The sequence below is a fragment of the Pocillopora verrucosa genome, chromosome 13 (assembly GCF_036669915.1).
Source record: "Pocillopora verrucosa isolate sample1 chromosome 13, ASM3666991v2, whole genome shotgun sequence".
Lineage (NCBI taxonomy): Eukaryota > Metazoa > Cnidaria > Anthozoa > Scleractinia > Pocilloporidae > Pocillopora > Pocillopora verrucosa.
In genome coordinates, this window is record NC_089324.1 from 2565078 (window position 1) to 2577104 (window position 12027).

The following is a 12027-nucleotide window of genomic DNA, read 5'->3' on the forward strand; positions in this document are numbered from 1 at the left end:
TCTGCAGCTTTTTTTGACTATGGAAAAAGTTCTGAGTGATTCGGCTGATCAAGATAGAAAGTTCGACATAGTTGTAAGCAACAAACTGTAAAGATCAATGAAACTGTTTCTTTTTTAAGGGGGGGTGGTAAGTTAGGCGTCAAGTGAGACGTATTCTTCAACCCTTTAACCCCTAAGAGGGTTTGGCATTTAACTTCTCCTCACCGTATTACCGCCGAACCAATTAATTAGAAACATGGGAAATAATCACCAAGTTATGAACCTCTTGATTGTTAAGTAAATTCCCCTTGGCAGTACCATACGGTATGTATAGAGAACAGTGTGGAGAATATCTGTACTGATGCTAGGGAGTAAAGGGTTATAATGTCGCCCGTTTTTGGGACGAATTCCATCTTGGTCTCGATTCAGGACCGACTCATATTAAAAAATATATATTTCCCAAATTGTAAGCTTCATATGACAATACAGAAAGACAGAGAATGCGAAATGCGAGTATCATAACAAACTGAGGTCACTTGTATCTCAATATTAGTTAAACTCACGAAAATAGCAGCTTGTTCCGTTTCCTTGGTACCAGGAATTGCAGGTGCATCGATAGGAACCAGCGGTATTGTTGCAGTAGGCATTGGCGTCACAGTCATGCGATTTATCGGCACATTCGTCGACATATGAGACCATGCATAAAAATCTAAATGGCTTGAACTCAAGAGTAAGAGTCGATCGAAAAAGACGGTTATTGGCGAAAGCGTCTCGCCGTATAATCAATTGAACGTGACATGCATGGTGTGGGGTATAAATCAAATCGGTTATTAAATCAATTTTTTCAATCGAGTGTCCAGATTAAACCGGGATTGTTTTGGTTTTACTTTGTTTTAAAATGACTTGCTTCAGGCAATAGTAAAAGTCATTTCACTAACTTACCGACACATTTTTTTCCGTTTCCAGTAAAACCAACTTTGCACGAGCAACTGTGAGAACCGATGGTGTTCGCGCACTCGGCGTTGGCGTCACAGACGGGAATTGTTGAATTACACTCGTCCACGTCTGAAAAAACCAAATAGTTTGTGGTCGGTTTAAAAGAAAAAAAATAGGTATTTGCTGAATTATTACTCATTCATGGATTCATCAGACCAATTGCTTCCGGCGGGAGCCAAAATTTTACTTTGTACGACCCCATCAGGAAGCAAAATTTCCCCTTCCCTATTCGTTAAATTTCGTCACTATAAAGTTGTGATAACAATTTGCTATTGAATGATTATCTTGTGTCGAAAAAGAAATTTTTTCATTCTATTTGACTTGTTCTCAAATCGATCAGTTTAAGAGAGATTATAGCATTCCTTCATAGCTTTGTTTCCGTCAGATATCTTACTATTTTTATTTTGTTTTGCTTTATTTTCTCATTTCCCTCTATGAATATTGGGATGGGGGGAGGAGGGGTCAGGTGGTTGCAGTCTACCCATAATATCTCCGCCAACGTTTTTGCTCGTGGTTAACCGACTTTTGTCTGTAGAAGATGTGAATTGATAAACGCTTGAATTCACCTTCGGTTTTCATGTCACAAGGAGCCAGAACAGTCCTCTCGGGTACAATCGAGTGAAACCAGTATTTGCCGCTGACCGCTTGTCCTCCTTCGCTCATTTTAATTTCCTGGCAAGTCTCCGCAGGCAGCTCAGGAATGGAACCGAGAGGGACTGGAAGAAATAGCAATCATAGTGGCATAGTATTCCAAGTAAGCAAGATTTGATGTTCGTCTTGGGGGCGAGGACACTCAATTTGAGGGCGACTTGACTTAAGGCAATAAAGGGAAGAGATGTGACACAATTTATTAATTTTGGGTTGAAATTCTGCGCTCTGAAAATGTCTTTAAAGGGAAGAAGACAGTAAAAAAAATTTACAAACCTCGTTTGTAATCTCGCTTAAAGTAAAATCTCTCAGGGTTCGGAACATAATCCTCTGGTCTGGCCTCCTTGGTTCGGTTACTCAGCTCACAAATGTCTTGCGTAAAGACGTAGTTGAAACTTTGACATCTGACGTCAGCATAGCATCCCCGCAAGCACACATCTGAAAGACCAGCCCCCATGATCCTCTTGAAGATGTGGCGTTGTAGCATCATCCCAAATTTGGAAACTTCCGGCTGGCCCGTAGCCTCCCATTTCTGTGCAGCTGTACAGCATAACAGCACGGTTTTGATCAACAGCCCTACTGCGTACAAGACCTTTTTGGCCATTTCCTCTCGACGCATGATGTGGGAAAAAACCTTCCCTGAAAAGAAAAAGGCAAACAATCTTCTGGGCTAAAACTTACCCTAAACTTCTTTTTAATCCGTAGACTGGTTTTCGTGAGTTCACGATCAACATGCATGCTTCTATCTTTGTTATTTGACTTTATTTTCATTTGTTTATTTTTTAAGGATTACAAGCACAGAAAAGTCATACGTATTTATCAAACTGGACCTCAAATTTGAGAAGAGAGATGTTTGTTCGATGCCAAAACGTATTTAGTCATTCGATATTTGCGGTTTTTAAACATTAGCTTGATTTGCATTGTGGTCAGGAAATGCAATATGAAATGAATAATGGAGAAAGGCTGGTTAGAGATGTATTAGTTAGAATAGTTAGTTAGGAGCTGCTAACGAGTTAGGATTTGGACTTTCTCCGTTATCGAGCAGTCGCTTGAACAGCGATCGAAAACCGATTGTTGGCGACTGGAGGTCGTGATACGAACTCGAATTCTACTTGTGAGCAAACCTCAAAGCTTCTTCAAGTTAGGATTTTGAGTCGGATTTCGGGCTTGATTTTCGAGTTGCAGTTTCCAGTAAAGCAAGGCATAGAACTTGAAAAGAAGCCGAAATACTTCGTTTCATTTTTGCGGACTACAAAATTGACATAATTTATCCTGCATGACCTAATTTTATATTTTAGTCAGGTCCATACGCTTTGTTTTGTTTAAGAATTGTTCATACTAATCAGTTATTCAAGACTCGGATTCCTTGTTGTCTCCTACTTGTTTTTGAAAACTTTTACGATCCTTCCGGCAAAAATTCGTTATATTCTTGATGCTCGCTGTATTATACCAGCCGGACTTACTAAACTTTTCAAGCTGCAAAGTGGGGACATCGTGAAATTGCTTTTTGAACTCATTAATAAGAAATTTTCAGGTTATCCTTACATGCAATTAAGGTTACAAAAAAGATTGAAATAAAACGTTAAGTACCGCGTGATAAAACCTACATCAACTTCCATAAACGAGGAATTATAACATGGTGCTCGTGCTTGCCCTATATAAGTCCTATGGAGCCGCTATGAATAAAATCTTTATTTACGCACGCCCGTGCGTAAATAAGATGACGTGAGCATTTTTTCAACTGGCCTTAGAGTTTCCGTCCTGTTAAGCTGCAGTGCAGTTTCCTTCTCTTTGAAATATGGAAGAAACCAGCGAAGAACTGCCCAATTTTTCTATCAACATTGACCTTTTAGGTCCTGATCCAACAAGCAACAAAACTAAAGCTGAAAAAAACTCGCAAGTTGCTTGTTGCGCAAATTTGTCGGAAGACCAGCTGCCGCAAATTTTGGCCGAAAGAGATTCATTGAAAACAAAAAAAAAGTCACCAACTGGCCATTAACATTGAAAGGTAAAATTTCCGTTTTCATTGTTGATTTTAAATTTGTTCAGCCTGGGGAATAAAGTACACAGTTGTTAATTGGGAATTTACCAAAACCAAAACAATCGAGGCCGCAAAAAATCTAAATCAAAAACCATTTTCCCCGTAAATTCTGAGCTTTTCATTCACAGTTATCGGTTAACTGGATCAAATGTTCTCGCTCAAACCAAAGTATAAAATGTGGCGTGTTTTTGACCAGCCAATAGGGACGTTTGTTTACTTTTTTGTCCGTTGTGAGAATTTTTCACTCTATCACAATAAAAGGCTTCTTCGAGCAGATCCCTGTTGTCGCTCTGTTATAAAAGAATTTGCTCGTGCTTTTAGCTGTGTGTATATCGAGTTATGGATGAACTTGGGAAGTTTGGAGAGCACTAAAGAAGCTAGAATTGCTCTCGGCTGCGCCTCGAGCTAGTCTTACGCATTTTTCGTGCTCTCCAAACGCATGCATCCATAACTCGATATACGCACGCTAACCATGAACAAATTCTTAATTTTTCCGCGAAACTCAACTTGGAAAATTTAGCATAGCACATGAAAAATTTTCAACTGTTCAATATCTAACAAATTCCTTTTTGACACGATTAACGGGAAGTACGAGGTATATGCTTCATTTGCCAAATGGAATACGGACAATTTTTAAACTGCAAAAATATTTATGAAACATAAAAAAGTGTAATCGGAGCCTGTCAGGGACTGCTTTAGGTGTCAGAGGCTGGAATCTTCAGGGGGAATCAGGATATGTTTCACATTTGAGTCAGATTTCTAACACGACCGTTTTATTCTATCTTCACCCAAATGATCTTCGCGACCAAGTTTGTAGGAAGCGGCTGAAGAGCGCTTGCGTGTAAACTTGGCACAAGACAGGAGCTTGCCAGTTTGTGAAAGATTTGTTTACGCTGCTGCATCGTCGAGCAAAAGGAAAAAATCAGTTAATAATCAATCATGAGTTTGTAAAGGAAGCGAAAACTACCGTAGCGAAAATTTGAAAAACTGAAGTTTCGAGTATAGTCGCTTCGTGGGAGCAATACAATGCTTAGTTTATCAATTAATGAGTCCTTTTTCACAATATGCTGGGATTTGGGTCCTTGCAGTAGCTTTCCCGCACTTGTGAAACGAGCTTCCCATCTTTCTTCACATTTTAACTTGTCTCACAAAAATATTCAAGATTTTGCGAAGGCGGGAGACATAGATGGAAGTGAAAAATAAAAAAATTAAAGAGGCTGCTGCCTTCGTAGGAACTCTCCTGACTAAGCCAATATATCTTCCATCAAAGTTTACTCTCTTACTACAGCATTTAAGCCTCTTGTTTCCAGAGATAGGTCATCAAATTTTCTGACATGATTTTTGGGTTTCATCGAGACACCTACAGTTTTTTTTTTTTTTTGCCAGAAAATACCTTTGCGTAGCCATGCCATACTGACATAGCTCTGTGTAAACGAAATACTCTACACAACTAAGCACAAACAAAATTACTTCCCACCGTTTTCTCCAAGAATGTTTCTTTGCTGGTGATTCTTGTCTGTATGTTAGTGTAGCTCCCTAATTCAAAGACGAAGCTGAAGTTTTACAACTTAGTCAGGTCCATACGCTATGTTTTGTCTGCAAATTGTTGAAAGTAATCAATTATTTAAGACCCGGATTCCTTGTAAGTCTCCTACTTGTTTTTGAAAACTTAAGCGATCCTTCCGGCAAAAATTCGTTTTTTTGTGATACTCACTCAATTTCATCGCCACAAATGTCAGAAAACAAAAATACTGTGAAACAGCACTTCTAAACAGCGAGACAATAAAACGGTGGACCGAATAGGCCTTCTAAATCTAAGGTGATATCAAAGAAGCTTTTCAGTTTTTGTAACTTTTCGAAATTCTGTGGCTGTGCGAGTTTACTAGACGTTGACTTGCTTTTTTTTTCGCCGCAATGACTTTAAGTCAGATTATAAATTGGCATATTGATGAAATCTCTTTCGCGTCAAATTAAGGAAAGGAAAGTGTTCCAAAACTTTGCGCCACAAAGGAAGTCGTAGAAAGTTGTAAAAAGTAGATAAAAAGAAACGCCATTTGAACTTCTTCATTCACAGGCAAATATTGCCATAATTTAAAGGTTTTCTATCAGCTGTGAAGAATACTATTGCCATATTCACATTGCTGCATTGGGACGTGAAATTCGAGATGTAATACAGAGAATTTCCAATATGAATTAAAATGTCCTTTTTGGTCAGATTGTTTGAAAAAAGTGATGTAAAGCTCTTGTTTTGAATCCTTCGATTTAAAAAATAATCCTTACGCTGTTAGTTGGAGAATTAGAAATATCAAGTCAAATTTAACATATTTTCCGTCAGCAGCAAAAAGGGAAAAGCAAATCCTATACAAGGACTGTAAAACTCAAAACTAATCGCTTTCAAGTTGAGCTTTCTTCAGATGCGAGGGATTATTGCATCGAATTCGTTCTGACAAGTTTTCTCCTTTTTGTTTTCTCAAAATGAAGAAGTTGTATGTTCCAAATAGTTTAAATGCAATTTTCCATTCGTCGAGTGTTCACTAGTGTTAAAGAAAACTGGCTTACCTTTCAAGATCCAACACCTTTGCTGTAAGAAATTCAAAACTTATTAAAAAGAATACTGTCATTAGCATTTGTTGTTGTAGACTTTTAGCTGCAGTCACAGTAGTCAAGTGAAAAACTCTTATCAATAATTAATTTGTTGTTCCTGTCTGGTCCTTACCAATATATCACGCTGCTTTTTTACAGTCTTGTAACGGCTTAGAATTTATATATAAATATCGCAACTTTTCGAAGCAGAATGAGTGTCTCGAGTGTTACTTTGCGTAAATAGAAACATATTTTACGTTCTCAAACTTGCCATCCGCCGTAAAGATAAAAAAGGACTCTGTTATGATAAAGGGAATCGCACGCACTCTGAAAGGTAAATTAAAAATAAGGAATAATTCTCTTTTGTTCCTTACAGGCACACAGTTATTTCGCAATAAAGAAGTAATTATCAGTTTAAATAGACTATTTACTTTACACACATCGAACCTTTACACAGGTTTCTTTTTTTATTTCATTCAGTTATACTTTATTTTTGTATCATCGTTTGGTTATAAATTATTTCGTGGACACGAATCATGAAGTGTAAATAGTTTCATTAACTTGAACAAAAAGGGACGCACGATTCATTGACTGAACACATTAAAATTTCATGAGAGAAAAGGCGTCCTGCATTCTTAAAACATGAATGAAGATAACCCCTACTCGTCTTTAAGTGAATTCCGTGTGATATAAAAATGAAAATAAAAAGAAAATAATGCTTGTTTTTTTCGATATCATTCAAAATCGAAGAAGGAGGAGTTAAAACTATTCAATATAAAAAGCATGGTGTATATTCTTATATTTCAACTATGTTTGTAGCTACAGTACACAATTTCAGTCGCGTTGGTGAAGGACAAGTCCTCGTGTCTGCGTAGTTCTCTTTGTTAATTGTATTCTTTATTTCTTATCGTGGTGGCTTGGAAAACATTTAAATGTTATAACACACAGCGAGAATCTTGCGATTATAACCGGCAATAATTCTTAATAACAAATTAAGACAACCCCTCTTTTTTTTTCTATAACAATGATAGCTGGAATCGATCTCACCGAGAAAGGAAGGATATTCTCTTTTCCAAGCAATTTTCTTTAAAACCCCTCGCCCCCGGAAACGTCATAAGAATCAATGATCATTTATTATGGGTTGTTAACCTTGGACATGTCGACTTCTGCTCAAAACAGATGCTCGTAAATAGTTCAGCATAATATGCTGACATATTATTGTATAAGATTCTACTTTGCGTCAAACCCCACATACATCCCCCCACAATAGGGTAATATCCAGTACTTTGTTTATGAAGTGCAGAGGCACAGGCCGAGACTCACATAAATTACACAGAGTTTGTTCTATTTACAAAACATTGCACAGTTAAAATATTGATGAAGTGGGATCATAATTATTATTATCATCATTTTTTGATCGGGTGATAATAGTACACGATTATTACAGACTTTATAGAGAGGAATTAATACTGCTTTTAAAAAGACTCTTTGTTAAAATAGTCATTCGAAAAAATGTTATTAGTAAGTAATTCCTTGTTCCTGTCTAGCATTCGAGATTTAAAATACACCGTTTATTTCAGTCTCGAAAGCGCATAGTTTTACAGTAATTGTTGCAGCGGAATGAGTCAGGCTTGCAATTTTGGGTTAACAAGAAAGGCACTTTGACTCTCTAGAATTCTCATCAGCCGTAATTATTAAAAAATTAAACGACTTTTCAAGTATAGAGGACCATGCGTACTATATTGAGGAGTACAAAGAGAAAAGAATCACGCCCCAGGCAACTATTAGCGTGATAAAGGAGTGATACTCACTTTCAATAAGCTGTTTGGTATAAAATTATAAAACCTCTAACCCCTGCCTTGCGTAATGCTCGGTTGGGGGCTTTGGGTACTTAGATATTCGGTGTACTCTGCACGTAAGTACGCGGTATTTTCACATCACAATAAGGGATACAACATTGGATACAATATTGGGTGTATATGTTCGCAAGTCAAGAAATTTTTATCAAGTTAACCAGTTTGAGGAAGAGGCGTCTTGCATCCTTAAAGTACAAATTGAAAGAAACTCTCTTTGCTTTTTTAGCGAAATCTGCTGTCCAATAGCTTAAAAAAATGAGTGACGAAAGATTAAGAAAATTACGAAGAACATTGTTTTGAGAAATAGTGAAAAAAATTTGCATATTTTGATTTCAAAAACCTCAAAAATTTGCTAAGTGAAATAACAATACTGATGCACCAAAATAAATAGCAGGACTTGTCTCTCTTTGGGCTAAGACCACAATGAGCTACTGTTTTAATATAAAAAGAAAACTTGGCCGGTTTTTTAGTCTTGTTCTTGTGAAACCTATAATTCCCAATAGCTCTGTACGTTTACCAAAAATATGTATTTTTTTTTTGATGAGTTAATACTTGAATACAGCCTATGCAAAATTCTTCAAAGTGCCTTTTTTTAACCAAAAAAAATAACTTGTTTATCATAAGATAATTCTATAATTTCATGGTGGGTGTACAAAAACATGTTTTAAACAAAACCTCTTGATGCAAATTATCTGCCATTTCAGTAAATGTTTTCTAGCTCAAAGATCGTCTCTTATTTATGGTAATGGTAACAGATTGAAAAGTTGGTAAAAAGTAGAATTTATTTTGAAATTGAGATTCGTATATCTGGTGAGAACAATTCAGAGTCAAGTGAGACCGAGCTGAAATATTTTCATCGCATTGAAACAGTAGGCAACATGTAACTCTGGGGAATTATATCTTGCATAACATGAAAATGGCAACCAAGCATTTCAAAGTGATATCAATTACAATTCTTAACTATTTACGAGAGCAGTGGTTTTATTCTTTAGTTGTGTATCGGAACCCTCATTCAACTCATCAAGGCTCTAAATACTTGTATTTTTGTGTGGTTATGTCGAACCATTTGTGACCATTGCGACTAGTTAAAGTCATTGGATTTTTCCTTACAAGTGTCTAGAATTTGATTCAACGCTTTTAAATACTAAAGCACAATAACTACGTCAAATTTGTGCGTCATTTTCGTGGCTATTAGATACTATTTTGATACTCTTTCCTTTTTTTGTTTTTTTCTTACTTCAATAATTAAGAAGTTTATCACCTTTCTGTCGTCGACTGACCTGCGCAAAAATGCATTGCAACTACGGAAAACAGTTATCGCGGAAGAAGAAAAATAAAACAAACAAAAACCAAAACACAAAAGAAGAAACAAAACACACAAACTAACAAAAACCTTCAAAACTATGAGTTTATGATCAACCTGGTCCTTGTTGATATTAGGTATATGTTTTTTCTTTACTTGTAAGTAAAAGTTCTTTATTTGATGGCATAATTAAACACTTCGTCAGCAGCGTGAAAATCTGACAGCAGTGTCAATGATCATGCTGAAAGTAAAGTACGTTACATGTTGAATCCCTGATGTACATGTACTTACGAATAGATTTATATATCCTGTCATTACGTGAATTAAATTTGCTTCACATTCAGTCTGTACCTGCCGATAATGTTTAAGATAGAGATGAAAGGTTAACTACGTCACATGTTAATTAATTCACATGTACCTACGGAGCGAGTTATCACGATGAGTCCTCTTATTGCGCAACGTAAATTTGCTTCATATTCAGTCTTTACCACAGTAGCGTGAAACACAACCTGGCGGATGATGAAGTTTGTAGATGAAATAGGATCCACAGTTTTAGACGGAAATCTTTCTTGAGTATTTGTAAAGCGGGGTCTTAGGTGGACGATACTAAAGCGGACCGTCCTGCGAACTTCATCATCTTCCTCTGTGGGATGAGCACCATCCAACCAGCCTGACCAGTCTGTACCACATCTATATGCTACCGCACGTGTTGTTGGCAATTTTCTTCCTGCAGCTCCCACAAAACGGTACCATTCCTCAGGGAGTTGGCGGTCACACAACTTTGAATCCTAATGTGTTATGCACCTTATCTTTCGATTGTCTTCACTCAGGTTTTTATAATGATAGGAAGAATCGGCTACAAAGTGAAATGACAATTGCAAAAAGACTAAGATTATTAAAAACAATGGTACAAGATTTTTTCTAACGTCATATAATTCTGGCAGCTTGCCAATCAGTGGTGAAACTTGTACCTAACAAAATGACGATATGCATTAATTAGGGGGTCAAGTAGTACTTGTGTAGGATATAATCACTCGAAGAGGCTAAAACAGTGATATTGGAGATCCAAATGAATTCAGCAGGATCTGAATTTGAACTCCTTCTTTCGAATCTTTCGCGAACTCATATTTTTGGTAAAGCAAAGTGGCGTGCTACTACAGCGCAAGTGCAGAATAATACGATTGCTAAGGAATAGGTGATAAATGATGAACATGGGAAAATATACAGCTGTTGATTGGCGCTAGGAAACATGGAATGGGTGAAATTGGGAAAAAGAGAGGGAAAGAACAAAGCACTAAGTAAGCGTGGGAAAATGTGGAGGTGCTCAAAATCGCGGGAAAATCCCAGCAAAAGGAAATTTTGCCAAGGTGGAACTACTCTTTGGATCTAGCGCGCGATGTGCACGTGCGAATATTTTACTTTGGGTTCATCGCTCTGATACTATTGTGCATCAATCAGTCGTTGAAAACTTAATACGGTGAAATGAAACACAGTGAAAGTAATCGAGTGGTGAACTTAGTTTTATTTACATTCAAAGGATTAAAGTTGATTTCTGACAGGCACAGTTATGATCAGATATAAAGTTGATGTTCAAATAAGTTTTAACTCATATTTGACCAATTCTTTGTATAACTCGATATCGACCTGAGTTTCAGACGTGCTTGATAAATCAAGAACAAGTGAGGTCGAAATTTCATTCATAGGCCTTGTTAAAAGGCTTCCTTCCCGGATGACATCACACCTCAAAAGAATCAACCGTCCGACAAAGTGTTTCTATACAAACTGAAGTTTTTTTTCATGGTAAGTTTAACATATGTTAAATATCGGGGCTAGGTAAGGCTAAACGCAAATCTCAAATCTCCTTATCTCTCAGTCTGTAGCAGGCTCTGGAATCGCCTGCGAAAAAAGGCGCTCAGCTGTTTTCCTGAGAACCACAACCGCCGTTTGTGGTTTGCTCGCCCTTTCGCATGTCTTTACTGTCTTAGAGACTGGAAACGACTTTTTATGTCTCTATCCACCTCTAACCCCCCTTAAAACTACATACTGTTTTTTGACATTAGGATAAAAACGTTTAAATATTTTAGCTACACCTCTAACTGGTTAAAATCTACCAGGCCAGTCGAGCCAAATGATTACATGAGATTAAAAAAGAAGTTGAACCTTGGGCGACATGTTCTTGATATTGGGGTTGCATGATTATATTCTTGATATTTCCTTTTGATTTTTGTTATGGTAAAGCATAGTGTGAATTGAGAAAGAAGGAAAATGAAATGCAACCTCGGCTTTGTATTATGAGGGGTGATCACCGCCAATATTTTCTTTCAAATTCTCCTATAAAGGACCAACAATTTCCATTTCTTCTCATCAGAACTGAAACTAAACCGGCAGAAGAGAATTAAAGAATTAAGAACACAGCGCAAAGGAATTTAGTTGACGCTGAAAGTCACGGATCAGAGTCACAACTGAACCAAGAGAACAACATTTGAATTATAAGAACACTTCTCTCTTTTTGCGCCGCCACAAGCCTAAAGTTATTTTTGGCTAGACTACCCGTTTTTGGATAATTCAGTATGTCTGGATAACACCAGAATGCCAAATTTATTCCTTAATCTTTGGGGAAC

General features: G+C 37.0%; 1 protein-coding gene across 1 annotated transcript; it reads right to left on the reverse strand.

The window, feature by feature from the left end:
* Window positions 1-528: 528 nt before the first annotated feature.
* Window positions 529-2242, reverse strand: LOC131797911 (epidermal growth factor-like protein 6). The gene is made up of 4 exons (XM_066160553.1): window positions 1900-2242; window positions 1542-1691; window positions 922-1044; window positions 529-668 (listed from the first exon to the last, which is right to left on the reverse strand). Exons 1-4 carry the CDS (start codon window positions 2240-2242, stop codon window positions 529-531), a joined length of 756 nt encoding a protein of 251 aa, XP_066016650.1.
* Window positions 2243-12027: the final 9785 nt, after the last annotated feature.

Bases quoted from the DNA above. Each gene is read 5' to 3' on its own strand.
- LOC131797911 (XM_066160553.1), bottom strand. From the start codon at position 2,242: ATGCGTCGAGAGGAAATGGCCAAAAAGGTCTTGTACGCAGTAGGGCTG. The intron at 1,692-1,899 runs GTTTGTAAATTT...TATTTCTTCCAG, and splicing joins TAAGCGAGATTACAAACGAG to TCCCTCTCGGTTCCATTCCT. The intron at 1,045-1,541 runs GTGAATTCAAGC...TGGTTTTTTCAG, and splicing joins TTGTGACATGAAAACCGAAG to ACGTGGACGAGTGTAATTCA.